Source organism: Dryobates pubescens, chromosome W (genome assembly GCF_014839835.1).
Source record: "Dryobates pubescens isolate bDryPub1 chromosome W, bDryPub1.pri, whole genome shotgun sequence".
Taxonomy (NCBI): domain Eukaryota; kingdom Metazoa; phylum Chordata; class Aves; order Piciformes; family Picidae; genus Dryobates; species Dryobates pubescens.
Window position 1 is genome coordinate 1,370,929 of NC_071656.1, and position 19,712 is coordinate 1,390,640.

Consider the following 19,712-nt stretch of genomic DNA (forward strand, 5'->3'; position numbering starts at 1 on the left):
CCCCTGATAATTTGATGGCATTATGGTGCACTGAGCTCCTGTGTCAACCAAGGCCCTGTACTTCTGAAAGTGTGAAGTGCCAGGCCACTGGATGTCCACATCCCAATAGATTCTGTTATCTCTATTACCCCTCTCCTCCCCCTGGCGGGAGGCAGGGCACCCCTAGTTATGGGGAACATGTCCACAGGTGCAACGAGCACACTGTGCAGTGTTAGAACTGGAGCCACTGTTGGAGCTACTAGAGTTGTCCTGGGGAACTGTGGAAGTAACAGCTACCCTTCTGGTATTGCTACCTCGGGTTCTGCCACTTTGCAGTTCTCTCAGCCTCCTGCAAAAATTAGAAGTTGGTTGACCATCCCATCTGTTCATGTTCTCACCAAACCGATCACGCAGAGTTATCCAAATAGTCCTACGTGATTGCCTTGGTGGTCTGTTTTGGTTTGGTCTGTTTTGGAATGACCTCCTTGGAGGACGTCTATTCCTCACAGATGAAACCTGCACCCACCTGGAAGAAGAATTGGAATTATCTCTTTGTGCCAATTGGGATATGGTGTTTTTAAATTCATCCTTCAGCTCTTTCATGCATTTCTCGATTTTTCCAGACAGAGTTTCAATGGCTGAAACCAAAGAAACACGTGTCATGCTATCATCCAATTGTCTTAGTTGATCAGTGAATTGGCTAACCGTAGGAGGAGCTCCACCATAATTTCTTGCCACAATTCTGCTTGCCAGAATGTTTGCATAATTGGAAGGAGCAAGCTTGTTGAGCTTTTTAGCAAGACCATTTCCTACAGGAACATCATCAGGATTCAGAGATTCATGTTCACCATAGAGTATCTCTCTAACAGCAAATTCTCTCAGACGCCTAATTCCCTCATCTATGGTAGTCCAGGGCTTAGGATTCCATGGAAGATCATCTCGGGAAGGGTATCTCATGAGAACCGCCATTAAAAGGCACAACTAGCCCAGTCGAAAGAGCAAGCTATATATTTACAAGCATATATGGAAAGCAGGTTATATATAACACAATATATACAGGTATTTACGGTCACAAGGGCTTGCGGGTACTTTGCCCTCCCTGCAGGGCGTTTCCCCCCGGGAAACTGAGTCTGTTCCACTCCCCCCTCCCTGCCCAGCTGGGGTATAAAAAGCAGGGCATTGCAGCTATTAGCTCCTTTTGGCCTCTGCCTCCCAGGATGAGAGCTACTGCGGCTGCTTTCCTGCTCCTCTGCCATGTGGTCGGACCTGATCCTTCTCCCTGCTGCCTCCATGCCTCTTCAGAGAGAGACTGGTTTTGGTTTCTTCTTCTTCTTCCTTCCCCTCCCATCCATCCTTGTTCCTTGCCCTTGTGAACCTTTCCTGTTATTGTTTTATATATATATACACACACACATATATATTGTTTAAGGAAAACTCTTTACCTCTCTACTTCCAAGCCGACTCTAAATTATTGTTTGGTGGATTTGCCCCTTCCTTCTTTTTTCCCCTCTCTGGTGGGAGGGAGGATGGGGGAGTGGGGGGGAGATTGTCAGCCTTGCCCCCATCTGAGCTCTTAACTCCCAGTTAAGGTTTAAACCATCACACAAAACAAATGAAAAACTTACTGAAGTTAAACATTTCTTTGAGAGGGGGAAAGAAGAAAGCAAACATGAAGATTGAATATTTGTCTCATGTGGAATGGATCAGAAGAGGGAAATTTGAGCATCCCTTCCTCTATGGCATGAGTAAAATATTTCCACATAGAAAACTGTGCGGTTTTTCGTGCTTTTAGAAGTGAAGCATGTTTCTTTCTTCACTTGAACATTTATCAAATAAGTTAAATTCCCAAGACTACAGCTAAGGGCTCTCAGGCATAAGTGTTTAGTGTCAGTCTACACAACTCATTGACCCATGGTGTCAACTATGGAGTGTTTTGCCTCTCTGTATTCAAAATCATCTGTTGCTGTCTCATTCTTCTTTTTTAACACTCTTTTAGTGTGTGGAATATTCTGTATTAAATCAGTGGAAGCTGAGACCATAAGGCTTTGCATGCATGTACCTCAGGTCTGCAAGGACTGAGTGTGCTATCATTGATGGCCACTGGCTACAGTTCTCTGCTTGCAGCGTTGAAACATATGGAGTAGAGCCTTGGAGAATATGAATCTGTGGTGACCCAGTTGACTGCTCACTTGGAATATGAACATGAATGTTTGACTTAGTTTGGCTGATCCCTTGTTAAGCTTGACTTTCAATCTAGGCTTTGGGAGACAGACTGTAATGGCAGTTCTGGGCCCCTCAGTTTAAGAAGGACATTGAAACACTTGAACGTGTCCAGAGAAGGGCAACAAGGCTGGGGAGAGGCCTTGAGCACAAGCCCTATGAGGAGAGGCTGAGGGGGCTGGGATTGTTTAGCCTGGAGAAGAGAAGGATCAGGGGTGACCTCATTGCCCTCTACAACTACCTGAAAGGTGGTTGTAGACAGGAAGGGGTTGGTCTCTTCTCTCAGGCAACCAGCACCAGAACAAGAGGACACAGTCTCAAGCTGTGCCAGGGGAGGTTTAGACTCGAGGTGAGGAAAAAGTTCTTCACTGAGCGAGTCGTTCGTCATTGGAATGTGCTGCCCAGGGAGGTGGTGGAGTCACTGTCCCTGGAGGTGTTCAAGGTGCGATTGGACGTGGCACTTGGTGCCATGGTCTAGTCATGAGGTCTGTTGGGACAGGTTGGACTTGATGATCCTTGGGGTCTCTTCCAACCTTAGTTATACTGTGATACTGTGATACTGTGATGTTTAATCACAAAGTAGCTTTGCTAAAATATAGCTAAATAATTGATGCTTGAAAAGGAAAAAATGTGAAGAATGCTAAATCTGCTTGTTCTTGTTGTGATGTTTCCCTAATCTTGCCCAAATTGCATGAAAGGCACCAATTCACAACAGCATTTCTTATCACAGCAAAGGAACGCAGAAGTTGGTAATGAAATTGCCAACAAGTAACAAAAGATTTCCCCAAAACAGCCTCTTCCTTTCTTGCTTTATTACTCATAACCTAATAATCCTTTTTGCATTCTGTAGTTGGGATTTTGCCTGCTTGTTGAAACCATTTCATAATGCATCTGAATAATTCATATGTATTTTATTTTATTATAAAGAGGTCTCAGTGGTACTAGGGAAGAGATTTGACTCAATACAAATCAGAAGAGAAGTCTTTTTTTTTTTCACATTAGCATGCACATTATCAAATATTGATAGGGTAGAGTTTAAGGAATTGAAAAAATAGTTCATATTTGAACAGTAAAATGTCATTTTTGGTATGTCTGAATTTATTGCAATTTCAAAATATGAAAGCATATTCCAAATATTGGAAAATATTTGCATGTTTTTAGTATTATGGAGAGCTATTTCCTTCCTGAGAGCTGTGGCTCAAAGGACTGAAACAAGTGTGGTAGGTTGAGAGAGGGCTTAGCTCTCCCTCCTCCACAGAGTAAGAAACCACAGCTAACTCAGTCGAAGAGCAAAAGCTATATATTTACAAGCATATATGGAAAGCAGGTTATATATAACACAATATATACAGGTATTTACAATATATACACAGAAATACACAGCAAAAATCCCTCCCCTAGGGAGGGATCCCCTCCTTGGAACCCCCTCTCTCCCCCACTACCTCCCTTTTTCCCCAAAAAGGGGTTAGAGAGGGAGAAAGGCAAGTTACTAAGGAAAAGAGTTGTTAGTAAGCTTCAAAAGCCCATGCAGGATTAGTTTTTGCTTATCTGAAGGCCAACTCCAGCAGTTCGCAGAGAAGCAGGCAGGGAGAACAGGCTGAAAACCCAAACTCCCCCCAACTCCCCGACGAAAACTGAACTGAGGAAAAAAAAATTCCAACTGCTTCACAATCTAAAGCTGCATTTTTGTCTATCAACCAATGAAATTTGTCTAGAATATCAGAATGTTTTGGTTCTAGTACCGAAAACATTTAGCCAGTGTCTCAGCACTGCTTGTTCTTAAAGGCACAGTGTCAAACGGTCACAACAAGGCAGGGGAAAAAAGCTTCAACTCTATGGATGATGCAGAAAATCTTTTCTGCCTTGGCTAATGGATGACTTAATTGTCCTGTTAATTCCTGCAGATGCTCACTGATGTAGGGAAGTTTGGCAAATGAACTTTTAAGATTCCCAAGGAAGAGAAATGGTTTTCCGATATCCTTATACCCATAAACACAGGGATATTTTGTAAACAAGGTCAAGTGTTCTTGCAGCTTCAGTTTTGCCTATGAGTAACCTAACACAATAATGATTTAATGAAAAAGGATTTAGGATTTCTTCCTTGTTTCAGGTTGCTAGTATTGGAATCTATGGTTCCTTCAGGAGACGTGTCCCGCCCACACCACATTGCATCTGTTGTCCCAAATCGCTATCCCCGCTGGTTCACCCTAAGTCACATCGAATCCCAGCAATGTGAGCTGGCATCGACCATGCTAACAGCAGCCAAAGGTACATTGCTGTCAGTTATGTACTCAACTAAATATATGCTTATAATATTGCATGGAATAAATATATTATAAAATATGTTTTTAGGAACCCAAATCACAGTCTGACAGGAGCTTGAAATGGGAACAATAAACAGAATTCACTTAAACCTGTCACTTAATTTTCTAGCAAAGTAGTTAAACTAGCTGGATGGTAGCCAGATAGACTTGATTTGAGGCTTTTTGTTCTTCTGACACAGAATATAGTCTGTGAAACTCAGAATGGAGAAACCACTTCTAAAATTCACAAATCAGGATGTTCTTTGGCCATGTGTTATATTAATATCATCAGGCACTAGAGGATTTTGTGCTGTCTTGTATCTTCTGTTCATGTGATTTAATTATGGAAGGTTTATTTTAAAAAAAAAGCCATAACTGAAACATTGTACTATTGAATAGCAATGGCAAGTTCAATTATTAAGAATCTCTGGATGATTTGGAGGCTTGTTCTGGTTTGGTGATTCTGTCTACACCTTGCAGGTGATGTTCGGAGGCTGGAAACAGTGTTAGAATCCATCCAGAAAAATATTCACTCCTCATCACACATCTTCAAACTTGCCCAGGATGCATTTAAAATAGCAACACTCATGGACAGCTTGCGAGACGTCACTCTTCTGAAAGTTTCTCTCGAGTTGGGCCTTCAGGTATTTTCATCATTCATTATTACTATAGTAGAAGACAGGAATTTGCCCCTGTGTTAGTGAGTACAGCTCTTTCAAGTCACTAAGGACCTCTTTGGGCTCTGTCTGGAACTTTTAGATTCTGTTCACTGATGTAATGCATAGTTGACTGGTAAACACAGAGCAAGGGTCTGCGCAGCCATTTTGTGCCATTCAAGTGGAAGAGAGAGCTGGGAGCAGCTGACTGCAGGGTAATGGCTTCAGGAGTATATGTAGGGATGGCTAGAGAACAAAATTATTATGCTTGCCAGAAATGCACTTTTGCAAATCTTTTGCATGGTCTTGAGGGGTTTCTTATCATTCCTCTCATCTTTCCCTTTCTTTGCCTCAGATGAGATTTTATAGATGATCCTTGAATTACTAGAGAAAACCAAGGTCAACCATAATGACCTGTTTCTAAGGCTGATTGTGCTAATAGCAGCCCTCTCACTTCCTTCATGAAATCCTGCACTCCACAAGCTGTGCGATTATCATCTGCATCAGACTCAGCTTAACATGTACAAGAACCTCAGATCATTTTTTTCTGGCTCTTAGGAGAGACTTTGCAAGCTAAAAGGAGACAGCTAAGTTTTTAGGTATGTGGAGTAATGACTTACACTGATGAATATTGTAGTTTAGAGAATTCATTTCAGCAAAAGTCAATCTCTTAATTTCTCTTCAGGGAGTTCTTAAAAACAACAAATAATAACAATAATAATTTGTTTAAAAAACAAAGATCAGAAAAATATTTATTACTTTGCTTCAGTAAACAAAGCTCCAAAGGCTTCTAGGGAAAGGATATTATCCCAGTTGCTTCTCATGCCAAAGAAAGGTACTATTTGCCTTTTCTAGACTGGTAGAAGATAAAGTCTTTAATAGGAAAGCCAAGATTGTGTGCTTTGCTAACCTTTTTTATTCCCAAGGTTGCTGTGGAAATCTGCTTCATTTTTCACATCTTGGCATGCTTCTGCCTTAAATGTTTGTTTACTTGTGAGTGAAAGATCCTAATGATTGACTTGAACACCTCAAGCATTCACCAAGTATCATTCAGTGGTAGCAGCACACTTTGGATATCACCATGGTTCATGGATACCCCTGTGTGGATGATGGTGTCATCAAAATGTCTTCAGTAAGATCTAGTGAAAGAAATATCATGAACCTGTACTTTCTCCTAAATCTGGTGTTTGGAATAAACTGGTGTTGATTATGTCCACTGTCTGCCCCAAGCTTACTAAGGCATTTTAAGAATCCTAAAGGTAGTTTGCTTTCCTGAAGGAAGATGCATAGCAGTTTTCTGCTAGTAACTCACATCTGCATAGATTTCAATAGTAATGTTTTCCCTGTAAAAGCCCTACAGTGTCAGCACTGTCAGTGGCCTACAGATGCTTTCCCCTCTCCTACCCCTCAGCCTAATGACAATTAGACTGTCTATATTCACTATCTAGTAACTGACTGCTTATGACATTTACATGCCCTATAAAACTCCATTGTTCCCCTCATGGCAAACTGAACAGCAGTGTCCTTGCAGGCATACTGACTCTCAGCTACAACAATGACAAGTTGGACTGGTTGGATTGAGGAGATGATACCAAAAATTTCACAACTCTGTCATTGGAATTTCTGTGACAGAAAAGCTTCTTATACTGTTCTAGATTTGGATCAATATATGGACTCCTGTGTTCTTCCTTCCTATGATAGCATGTGTTACGTAACTCAGCATAGGGAAGGCACTTAAACTAGCTGTGGAAAGTGTGGCCATGGAGCATCTGAGGTGTATTCTGTCCTTCAGAACCTTACTAGCACACATACTGCAAGATCTGCAGTTACAGGAGGGGCTTTTATTCCTCCATTTGCCTACATCAATGCAAGTATTACTGCACACATGCAGACAGGCACTGCTGGAAGAACTGCTGAGAAAGTCAGTGCAGGTGATCACTTGATATGTATTTGGCAAGTGGTGTGCTTTCCTTGAAAGCCTGTAAATAAATAAATCTCATTCCAATGTGCATGACAAAGAAGCTTGACATTGGTGCAGGAGCTAATGGTTGGTTGGCCATTCGTTGCATCTCTTATGGATAATGAGATCATCTGTTCCTCTAGAATAAGAAGTTCTTATTAAAAGAAAAAAGTCCATCAGGACAAAGTCACAGTTATTCTCTGTGGGAAGAGAGCTTGGCTTTCAGATAATCTATGTAATTCCCAAGGGCTTCTTGTAATTTTCAGATTTAAACTGTTGAGAAGCTTTCTTCAATTGCTAGCACATATCTTGGATAAAATTTGGATAGATCTGGAACTCCCTTTTAGGAAGAGGTGGCTCAAGAATGTATAGAGCAGAAGTGAAATAGGTCTTTGGCTACATGGGCTACAGTATAAATTAACTTCAGTTCCTCTTTGATCAAGACATTAATATATTCTTTATTAAAAAACCTTTGTATTTTTAAATCATCATTAAAGGACTCCTCTCTTACTGTTCTTAGCTTGTCACTTTAATCAAATGAAAGTAACCTAATTCCAGAAAAATTCAACTCAATAAACATTTCCAGGTCAAAAAACCTAGATATAGTATTGTTTGTTGCGCTCAAGTTAGAACTGTCTACACTGGAGCTGCTATTATGCTCATTATGCATGCTGAAAGCTCTTGTGACTGATGAACCTTTTACAGACCACCACAGTGAGAACAGTCATCAGAGAAGTAGTCTCAGAGTAGTCATTCACGTGTTTTTGGTTTTTGATTTGTTTTTTTTTTACCACCTTCTTCCCTCCCTCACCAGTAGCAAAATTCAGTCCATAACCCTGTATTTTCTCTTAGATTTTGTGTATTCCTTTTTCCATATAGAGGCCACTGATGCCAGCATGGGAAAAGATGAAAATTTATCTTGGATACTGGAAGAGTGTTATCCTTCAATTTGTGTGCATCGATACAGGAAGACACCTAGAATCTCTCTTTGATGAAGAGAATAGAACAGATCCTTGCATTCCAAAGCATTTTGACTTGGGGATGACTGTTTTTCTTCCATAAAGGCTTATTAAAATAATCTGTGCATTTGTGCTCCTCAGCAGACTTTGCATCTTTTTAATTATCCTATCTACAGCTTAGGACTAGAGGAGGTGGCAGAAGTAACAAATATGACAGAGGGCTACTTGCCACTTTGAAGTCACCTTAGGACTGGGGGTGCAATATGGGTTGAGAACTCTCCTACAAATGCTGCTGACTCCAAACTGTTTTGTGAGTGCATTTTATGAGTTAATATGTAAAGATCATCACTGAAAGCTCTGACTGACCTACACTGCTTTTTGTTTAATTGCTAAAAATAGTAATACCATAGTATGATAAGAGTGGTCAGGCATTGGAATAGGCTGCCTAGGAGGTGGTGGAGTCATCATCCCTGGAGGTGTTCAAGAAACATGTGGACATGACACTTCAGGACATGGTTTAAAGGCCATGGTGGTCTTAGGTGGACGGTTGGACTTGATCTTAGAGGACTTTTCCAACCAAAACAATTCTATGATTCTATGATCACTGATATTGTAATGGGAAAACTGCTTGCTTTCTTTATCTATGGGGTCTGTCCAGTTAGCTGAAACAAGCTTTCATGCTATTTCCGTGCAGTGTTTTTCTGCATAAACAGTTTTGCCCACACTTTGCAACATAGGCAATAACTGCAAATGATGTAAAATATGGGCACTGAAATCAGAGCTTAAAGTATTTTTTCTATGATTCTGATGGTTTTATAATGGGACTCCTTGTTCAGGAATAGAAATCACCACTATGACTTGCTAATAATATCTGGATATATCTGGAAGTATGTGTATATCTTTGCAGCATAAGCAGCCAGTTAAATCACAGTACACTCTAACTTCTGTTTATGTTGTTGAAGTCAATGTAAAAAAATGCAGATGGGGGGGAAAATTATATGGGCTAGTTTGCCCAACAAGAGTTGACACAGTTCCACTTTAAAGAGTAACATACATAGAGAGAGAAGACAATATAATTCAATTTGAATAACTGGTAATTGGTTGGGCTTTTTTGTTGGTTTAGGAGGGACTTTTTTGTTGTTGTTTTTTTCTTGTCAGCAAATAAAAGAGTTTCTTCTCTAGCCTCAAAGGACCTGCAGTTAGAATTACTCTCTATATGCTTTTCTAAGATAGTTGAGCAGTATTTGTCTAGTCTTTTGACAGATCAGCTAAGAAGAGGTAACAGAATGGATAGGGAAAGAGGCTGCTATTTTGAACCTCATTGCATTTGAGTAACTTATATCTCTACTTCTTGGTATATTGTCATGGGTTTACAATAGGATTAATTTATATTTTGTTTGTGGTGTTTTAATAGGTGATGCGGATGACGCTGTCAACGCTGAATTGGCGACGTCGGGAAATGGTGAGGTGGTTGGTAACATGTGCAACAGAAATAGGTATGTTCTGAGATGCTTCTCAAGGGGTCCTGCCTTTTTGTCAGCTAATCTTACAGAGCTTGATCTTGTTTGTCAACATCCAGTCTCTGCAAACATCTCCCACTTTCTGTTAATTTATAAAATTCCTTTGGTTAGAATCATAGAATTGTTTTAGTTGGAAAAGACCTTCAAGAGCTTTGAGTCCAGCCATCGACCTAACAACACCATGGCCACTAAACCATGTCCCAACATGCCATGTCTACACATTTTTTTAACACCTCCAGGGACAGTGACTTTACCACCTCCCTGAATAGAATAGAATAGAATACATAGAATAGAATACATAGAATAAACCAGGTTGGAAGAGACCTTCAAGATCACCGCGTCCAACCCATCAACCAATCAAACACCACCCAAACAACTAACCCACGGCACCAAGCACCCCATCAAGTCTCCTCCTGAAAACCTCCAGTGATGGCAACTCCACCACCTCCCCAGGCAGCCCATTCCAATGGGCAATCACTCTTTCTGTATAGAACTTTTTCCTAACATCTAGCCTGAACCTCCCCTGGCGCAGCCTGAGACTGTGTCCTCTTGTTCTGGTACTGGCTGCCTGGGAGAAGAGACCAACATCCGTCTCTCTACAACCTCCCTTCAGGTAGTTGTAGAGAGTAATAAGGTCACCCCTGAGTCTCCTCTTCTCCAGGATAAGCAACCCCAGCTCCCTCAGCCTCTCCACGTAGGGCTTGTGTTCCAAACCCCTCACCAACTTTGTTGCTCTTCTCTGGACTCGTTCCAGCAAGTCAACATCCTTCCTAAACTGAAGGGCCCAGAACTGGACACAGTACTCGAGGTGCGGCCTAACCAGTGCAGTGTACAGGGGCACAATGACCTCCCTGCTCCTGCTGGCCACACTGTTCCTGATGCAGGCCAGGATGCCATTGGCCCTCTTAGCTGCCTGGGCACACTGCAGGCTCATGTTCAGTCTACCGTCGACCAGCACCCCTAGGTCCCTCTCAGCCTGACTGCTCTCCAGCCACTCTGACCCCAGCTTGTAACTCTGCATGGGGTTGCTGTGGCCAATGTGCAGAACCCGGCACTTGGATGTGTTAAATCTCATGCCGTTGGACTCTGCCCATCTGCCCAGCCTGTCGAGGTCCCTCTGCAGAGCCTCTCTACCCTCCAGTAGATCAACTCCTGCCCCCAGCTTGGTGTCGTCAGCAAATTTACTGATGATGGACTCAATGTCCTCGTCCAGATCATCAATAAAGATGTTAAAGAGCATGGGGCCCAGTACTGATCCCTGGGGCACACCACTAGTGACTGGCTGCCAGCTGGATGTGGCACCATTCACTACCACTCTCTGGGCTCGGCCCTCCAGCCAGTTCCTAACCCATCGCAGTGTGCTCCCATCCAAGCCATGGGCTAACATCTTGGCCTGGACAGCCTATTCCAATGCCTGACCACCCTTTCAGTAATTTTTTCCTAATATCCAATCTAAACCTCCACTGGCACACCTTAGGTCCATTTCCTCTCATTCTATTACTTGATACTAGGGAGAAGAGACTGATCCCCACCTCTTTACAACCTCCTTTCAGGTAGTTGTAGAGAGCAATGAGGTCTCTCCTCAGCCTTCTCTTCTCCACAATAAACAATCCCATTTCCCTCAGCTGCTCCTCATATGACTTATTCTCTAGACCCTTCTTTGGACATACTCCAGCAACTCAATGTCCTTCTTGTAGTGGAGGGCCCAAAACTGAACACAGTATTGGAGGTGCAGCCTCACCACTGTACAGGAGGCATGATTACTCCTGCTCGCCACACTATTTCAGATACAAGCAAGGGTGCTGGTGGCCTTCTTGGCCACCTGGGCACACTGATGGCTCATGGTCAGCCAGCTGTCAAACAGCACCCCCAGGTTCTTTTCTGATGGGCAACTTTCCAGCCACTTTCCCCCAAGTTTGTACTGTTGCACAGGGTTGTTGTGACCCAAGTGGAGGACCCAGCACTTGGCCTTGTTAAACCTCATATAATTGACCTCAGCCCATCAATTCAGCCTGTCCAGATCCCTTTGCAGACCCTTCTTACCCTCAAGGAGATCAACACCCCCACCCTATTTAGTATCATCTGCAAAGTTACAGAGGGTGCACTCAATTCCTTTTTCTGCACTGTTGATAAAGATACTTGTGGTGGTTTGAAAGGAAAGGCTCTGCTTTCCCTCCCCCACTGAGAAAGAAACCGCGGCTAAAACTCAGTTAGAGAAATGAGAGTATATTTTACAAGGAAACAGATTAGATGTAACACAACAAATACAGGTATTTTACAATATATACAGGAATATACAGCAAATGAACTCAACCAGAAACCAGACCCCCCACAGAGGGGACTTCCCCCTGTGCCCCCTTCACCCTCCTACCTCCCTTCTCCCCCAAAAGAGGTAGAAAAGAGATGAGGACGGTTAACAGGGTCAGGAAAGAAAGAGAGGCCTGGCACAGGAGTTAGTATCTTATCTTAGTAGGCCAGAAGCCCAGAAGCAGATCCAGCCGAAAGGAACAGCGAAGGAAGAGAAACTGAGAGAAAGTCCCAGCTCCCCTGGGTCTAACAATCTCACCTCCCACCTTACTTGGTCTGAAATTAAACTCTTTCAGCTAAAGTTAAATTTCTTTGTGGAATACACTGAATTTCACCATTCTCCTGCATTACCCAATAAGTGTGACCCGGACCTTCTGCTGAAACCACCCCTCGGACAGGTTTAGCCTCTCCTGAGGGAGAAAATACCCAGTTTTACCTAACAGGTTCTTTTCCCTAACAACAGGAACTCTATCACCTTCTACCTCCCTTCTCCCCCAAAGAGGTAGAAGAAGAGAAAAGAGGGGAGTTAGTACAGCAGAGGCCTAAGCACAGGGAGTTAGTTCTTATCTCTTGGCAAGAAGCCCAGAAGCAGTCCAGTGTGGAAGGGGCAGCAAAGAAAGGAAGACTGAGGGAAAGTCCCAGCTCCCCTGGGTCTAACAATCTCACCTCCCACCTTACTTGGCCAATGAAATTCGTTTAGAATACCAAAATATTTTATAAACCTTTAGCCAGTGTGCCCCTTCCTTAAAGGCACAGTGTCAAATGGTCACAATACTAAAGAGAATTGGTCCCAATATTGAGCACTGGGGAACACCACTTGTGACCAGCCGCCAACTGGATTAAACTCCATTTCCTACCACTCTTTGGGCCTGACTATCCAGTTAGTTTTTAACACATCAAATTAATTGGTAATCATGAATGGCAGTGATGAGTGGCTTTTTGAGAATGTCATAAAATAAGCATAGGCTGTGAGACAATAGTTAATTAATGCAGTATGACTTCTTTCCCCTGCAAGGTAGAGACATGCATTACCTCATGATACCCCAGTTTTCCCCTTCTCCCCTCCATGTTGGGTTTCGGCTTCAAGGCTGCAACAGAGAAAATACTCATGATTATGAGTTGTTACACTATGCTACAACTTTTCTTGCTCTGAAAGGTAAGGCTCCAAAAGACTAGTGAGAGCACTATCTCTGGTCAGCTGTGAGGAAGAGAAACCAGAAAACAGGTGAATTAAATACTGAGGATACCTCTTACTGTGTGGCAGACAAGATCTTATGAAGGGATTCTCATTGCTTGTTTGCTTTCTTGTTTGTTTTTTTTTAAGCCTCTAGGTAAATCCAAGCTTAGGGTGAATCTTTGTTATGTGGCTATGACATTGTGCAAGCTTCTAGTCTGCACTGAAAAGCAAACCAAACACTAATACACACACCCATCCTTAACCACATATGATGGGGAAAAAAAGTGGAAGCAGAACTAGCCTCATACTTAGAGGACAGCAGTGAGAGAATGGTGTACTCAGCAGAACATTATATTTATTTCTGGAATTTGCCATAAATTTCTTGTGTGTCTTGATGAGGCATCCCTTAGCTTCTGTATTCCAGTTTATCATCTGCAAGATGAGGATACACGAATCTGAAAGTGAAGGTGAGGGAATTAGAAACTGAAAACTGTGTAGCTGTAATGAAAAAAAATAAAAATCAGTAGCTGTGGTAGTGAGGACAATATAAGTACTATGATAAGGGAACATTTTTAATTGTCACTAAAGGTATTTTTGGAAAATATGCTTCCCTACTATGTTTACTCCTTTTTCATACATCTGAGTTGGATTGTATCACAGATGTTTATTGAGTTTCAGAACTTCAAAGGATTGCTGTTTATTCTCTGGATTAGTTTATTCTTATCTTTATGCTTAACACGGAAATAAATGTTGTAAGTAACATGGGAAAATATAGCTTGCCTTTGTATGCCCTCAGCCAGAAAATGGTTTGCATCTGCAAATTTTCATGCAATGCTCTTGTTTTATTGCTTGTATATCTTTGCTAAGTCTATCTTGCAGATATTAGTGCCTAAGTATTATTTTGTGCAGTTACGTATTGGCAAATAAAATGCTGATTTTAATAGTGTCTTAAATTAGTTTATATATTCTAATAGAATCATCCTATAAATAACCTTTAATGTCATGCAAAGTACTCTTGAGACTTAAATTTGATAACACAAGGAATCTATTTAAATGAGGATCTGGTATTTTCTGACTATGATGAATTTTTGCATGAGTGAAAAGAGTGCACAGGAGACATCAAAGTTCTACAGAGAAAAGGACCTCTGGATGTGGTTTAGGTGGGCTCACAGATGTGTGTGAACTGCTTCTAGCAATAAGAAGGCACTCTAGCTGACTATAAGATTCAATTTATGAAACCTATTAGTCACTGTTTCCCCCTTCTTCCCCCTCCACCACATGCATGTGCCATGAAATAAATGATAGTATAGAAAATATTTATTTGTGATAATATCCAGTATGGCATCACATCCAATCCCCTCTTGAACACCTCCAGGGATGGTGACTCCACCACCTCCCCTGGCAGCCCATTCCAAGGGATAACATCTCTCTCTGTGAAGAACTTTCTCCTCACCTGGAGCCTAAACTTCCTCTTGTTCTGGTGCTGGTTGCCTGTGAGAAGAGACCAACCCCCTCCTGGCTATAACCACCCTTCAGGTAGTTGTAGACAGCAATAAGGCCTCCCCTGAGCCTCTTCTTCTCCAGGCTAAACAATCCCAGCTCCCTCAGCCTTTCCTCATAGGGCTTGTACTCAAGGCATCTCACCAGGCTCATTGGCCTTCTCTGGACACGTTCAAGAGTCTCAATGTCCTTCTTAAACTGAGGGGCCCAGAACTGGACGCAGTACTCAAGGTGTGGCCTAAGCAGTGCACAATGATTTCCCTGCTCCTCCTGGCCACACTATTCCTAATGCAGGCCAGGATGCCATTGGCCTTCTTGGCCACCTGGGCACACTGCTGGCTCATGTTCAGCCTACTATCGACCAGTACCCTCAGGTCCCTTTCTGCCTGGCTGCTCTCCAGCCACTCCAACCCCAGCCTGTAGTGCTGCATGGGGTTGTTGTGACCAAAGTGCAGCACCCGGCACTTGGACTTGTTGAATGTCATCATGTTGGACTCTGCCCATCTGTCCAGCCTGTCAAGGTCCCTCTGGAGAGCCCTTCTACCCTCTAACGGACCAACACCTGCTCCCAACTTGGTGTCATCTGCAAATTTCCTGATGACTGACCCAACCCCCTCATCCAGATCACCAATGAAGATATTAAAGAGGATGGGGCCCAGCACTGATCTCTGGGGGACACCAGTAGTGACTGGCCTCCAGCTGGATGTGGCACCATTCACCACTACTCTCTGGGCACGGCCCTCCACCCAGTTCCTAACCCAGCACAGAGTGCTCCTGTCCAAGCCACAGGCTGACAGCTTTGCCAGGAGTTTGCTTTGGGGGACAGTGTCAAAGGCCTTGCTGAAGTCCAGGTAGACTACATCCACAGCCTTTCCCACATCCACCAGGCAGGTCACCTGATCATAGAAGGACATCAAGTTGGCGAGGCAGGATCTGCCCTTCCTAAATCCATGTTGGCTGGACCTGATCACTTGGCTATCTTTCAGGTGTGCAGTGATTGCCCCCAAGATGATCTGCTCCACAATTTTCCCTGGCACTGAGGTCAGGCTGACTGACCTGGAGTTTCCAGGTTCCTCCATCTGGCCCTTCTTGTGGATGGTGTGGTGGGTTGCCCTTCTCTGGACACGGTCAAGTGTCTTGATGTCCTTCCTAAACTGAGGGGCCCAGAACTGGACACAGTATTCAAGGTGCGGCCTAACCAATGCAGAGTACAGGGGCAGAATGACCTCCCTGCTCCTGCTGGCCACACTATTCCTAATACAGGCCAGGATGCCATTGGCCCTCTTGGCCACCTGGGCACACTGCTGGCTCATGTTTAGGCAGCTGTCAATCAGTACCCCCAGGTCCCTCTCTGTTTGGGAGCTCTCCAGCCACTCTGACCCCAGCCTGTAGCTCTGCATGGGGTTGCCGTGGCCAAAGTGCAGCACCCAGCACTTGGACTTGTTAAATGCCATCCCATTGGACTCCGCCCATCTATCCAGTCGGTCGAGGTCCCTCTGCAGAGCCTTTCTACCCTCTAACTGACCAACATCTGCTCCTACCCTCCAGGTTCAATATGGAATGGAGGTTCTTCTTGCCCCTCTTTTTAGCATTAATATATTTATAAAAATGCTTTTTATTATCTTTCTCAGAAGTGGCCAGCTTAAGTTCTAACTGGGCTTTTGCCTCTATAATTTTTCTCCTGCATGACCTAACAACATCCTTAAACGTATCATGAGTTGCCTCCCCCCCTTTCCAAAGGCAATACACCCTGGTTTTTTCCCTTAATTCCTTCAAGAGCTGCTTGCTCATCCAAGCCAGTCACCTTTCCCACCAGCTCATCTTTCCGCCTGTGGGAACTGCCAGTTCCTGTGCCTTCAAGAGCTCCTGTTTGAAGTAGGTCCAACCATCCTGGACCCCTTTGTTCTTAAGGGCTGCTACCCAGGGTGCTCCTCCCTAATTTCCCTGCATATTGAAAACTCCACTATCTCACGATTGCTGAACCCTAGACAGCCTCCTACCATCACGTCTCCCACCAGCCCTTCTCTATTGGAGAACAGCAGATCAAGCAGAGCCTGATCCCTGGTAGGCTCACTTAACAGCTGCATCAGGAAGCTGTCCTCCATACACTCTAGGAACCTTCTGGACTGCCTCCTCTCTGCTGAGTTAAGTTCCCAGCAGATGTCTGGCAGGTTAAAGTTACCCACAAGGACAAGCTCTGATGATCTTGAGACAGCCTCCAGTTGCTTGTAGAATATTTCATCTGCCTCCTCATCCTGGTTGGGTGTTTTATAACAGACTCCAACCAGGATGTCAGTTTTGTTAAGCCTCCCTCTGATTTTAACCCACAGACACTCAATCCTTTCATCCACAACCTCAAGTTCTGAGGCATCAAGAGATTCCCTAATATACAGGGCAAGCCCTCCTCCTCTTCTCCCTCGCCTGTCTCTCCTAAAGAGCCTGTAACCCCCCAGTGCAGTACTCCAATTATGTCAATTGTCCCACCATGTTTCTGTAATAGCAATTATAGTCTTCCTGGTGGACCAAGACTTCCAGTTCCTCTTGTTTGTTACCCATACTGTGTGCGTTGGTGTACATGCACTTCAGCTGGGCTGTTGATTTCTCAATTAACCCTAATTTATGTTCCACTCTCTCCTCTCCAGAGAGACTAGTTTCCTCACCCACCCCCTTCAGACTTAGTTTAAAGCCCTCCTAATGAGCCCTGCCAACTCCAAAGCTAGTACCCTCTTGCCCTTTCTAGATAAATTCACCCCATCTAGGTCCAGCCAGTCAGGTGCAGTAAACGTTGCCCCTTGATCAAAGAACCCAAAATTCTGTTGCTGGCACCATCCCTTGAGCCAATTGTTGATGGCATGGGTTCTCCTGTTCCTCTCAATGTACACCCCTGCCACTGAGGGAACTGAGCAGAACACCACTTGAGCTCCCACCCCATCAATCAATTGGCCGAGGGCCTTGAATTCCTTTTTAATCATCCTGCTGCCCTTCTTATCAATCTCATCTCTTCCAGCTTGGATTACCAGCAATGAGTAATATAGTCAGTGGGCTGAATTAGCTTCGGGAGTCATATTGCTCAGAGTATTTCCCTAATAAGGATCTCAGTATTCAGGTGCACATGAATTTGAGACAAGATGTATACCAGAACAAGAGGACACAGTCTCAGGCTGCGCCAGGGGAGGTTCAGGCTGGATGTTAGAAAAAAGTTCTATACAGAAAGAGTGATTGCACATTGGAATGGGCTGCCTGGGGAGGTGGTGGAGTCGCCATCACTGGAGGTTTTTAGGAGAAGACTTGACAGGGTGCTTGGTGCCATGGGTTAGTTGGGCGGTGTTGGATTGGTTGATGGGTTGGACGCGATGATCTTGAAGGTCTCTTCCAACCTGGTTTATTCTATGTATTCTATGTATTCTATGAAAAGCCTTTTGGGAAGGGGTGTGGATTAGGTTTTCATTGTTTGGGTTTTTTTTAAAGGCGTGCTTAGTATTAAATACCATGGTGCTTTATTAAATGAGATATTTAGCATGCTTTCATATTCTTTTGCGCATATGCTGTACCTTGAGATGCATATTGAGAAAAGGAGCTAAAATTGTATTTTAAGTGTTCTGTTTGAGGGCTGCTTTTGGGTGATGCAATGAGACCACATGAGCTAGAACTTATCCTAATTATCTTAGATAACAAGTAAAATATCTCAGTTGTCACAACAGAAGATTAAAGCATATCTTTCAGGCTTTTTTGTTATTATCTGCATTTTGGTGATTGTTATACTTTGCACATTATCCTTTGTTTTAATGTCCTTTTCCAGCCAGGTTATCTGGTTTAGCCCTTCCTACTGAAGCAGATCTTGGATGTACTGGCAACTTCTTAAACTTTGAAAATGTAATATTTTGCTGAACATTGGTATTTGCTAAGCTTTATCAGTTGTGGCTAATCCTTTCTTTGTCTCCCCAGGTGTTTATGCACTGGATAGTATCATGCAAAATTGGTTTACACTTTTCACTCCAACAGAAGCCACTAGTATTGTTGCTACAACAGTGATGTCCAACAGCACCATTGTCCATCTGCATCTGGACTGCCATCTGCAGGAGAAGCTGGCCAGCAGTGCTAGGACGCTTGCTCTACAGTGTGCTGTGAAGGATCCTCAAAACTGTGCTCTCTCTGCACTGACCTTATGTGAAAAGGATCACATAGCTTTTGAAACTGCTTACCAAATTGTTCTGGATGCTGCTACAACCAGCATGAGCTACTCACAGCTTTTTACAATAGCACGATACATGGAGCACCGTGGTTACCCTATGCGGGCCTACAAACTGGCCACTTTGGCCATGACACATCTCAACCTGAGTTACAATCAGGATACACACCCTGCCATTAATGATGTTCTGTGGGCATGTGCACTCAGCCACTCCCTTGGGAAAAATGAGCTAGCAGCTATAATACCTCTGGTGGTCAAAAGCGTCAAATGTGCAACAGTGCTGTCAGATATTTTGCGAAGGTGTGCTTTGACCACCCCTGGCATGGTGGGACTTCATGGAAGGAGGAACTCTGGTAAGCTCATGTCACTGGACAAAGCTCCTTTAAGACAACTCTTGGATGCCACAATTGGAGCCTATATTAATACAACTCATTCACGTCTCACACACATCAGCCCACGACACTATAGTGAGTTTATAGAGTTCCTCAGCAAGGCCCGAGAAAGCTTCTTAATGGCTCATGATGGACACATCCAGTTTACACAATTTATTGACAACCTAAAACAAATCTACAAAGGCAAAAAGAAACTGATGATGTTGGTTCGTGAGCGATTTGGTTGATGAAAATACGTGAAGGGAGATGGAGGGGTGGTTCATTTTTAATTGACCCTGCCTTTGTATCCTTTTGAACTTAAAGAAACAGAGCCACACTGGTATTATATGAGTTTGCAAACTAAACTGTCATGTTGTGAAAGTTTGTGTGTTTAGTTTCCCCCCCCTTTTTTCTGTTTTGTGTGAGAGGTTAAAAAAGGTTTGGTTTACACTGAGTATATGTTGTCAAGTGGCAAAAGCCCACATCACTCTCCTTTCTGTATGTTCACATCCTCAAAAACAAACATATATTGCAATGGCTTTAAACCCCAAACAAAACACCTCTGTCCTGT

At 43.4% G+C, this 19,712-nt stretch overlaps 1 protein-coding gene across 1 annotated transcript in view; it reads left to right on the plus strand.

The window, feature by feature from the left end:
* LOC104306805 (zinc finger SWIM domain-containing protein 6) overlaps nt 1-19,481 on the plus strand; it is a 368,533-nt gene extending 349,052 nt beyond the window's left edge. The window contains exons 11-14 of the mRNA XM_054177738.1: nt 4,310-4,467; nt 4,983-5,146; nt 9,492-9,573; nt 18,527-19,481. Of these exons, the coding sequence (XP_054033713.1) occupies nt 4,310-4,467; nt 4,983-5,146; nt 9,492-9,573; nt 18,527-19,389 (1,267 nt within the window). The 3' untranslated portion in view covers nt 19,390-19,481. The remainder of the gene's footprint in view (nt 1-4,309; nt 4,468-4,982; nt 5,147-9,491; nt 9,574-18,526) is intronic.
* The last annotated feature ends 231 nt before the right edge of the window (nt 19,482-19,712 follow it).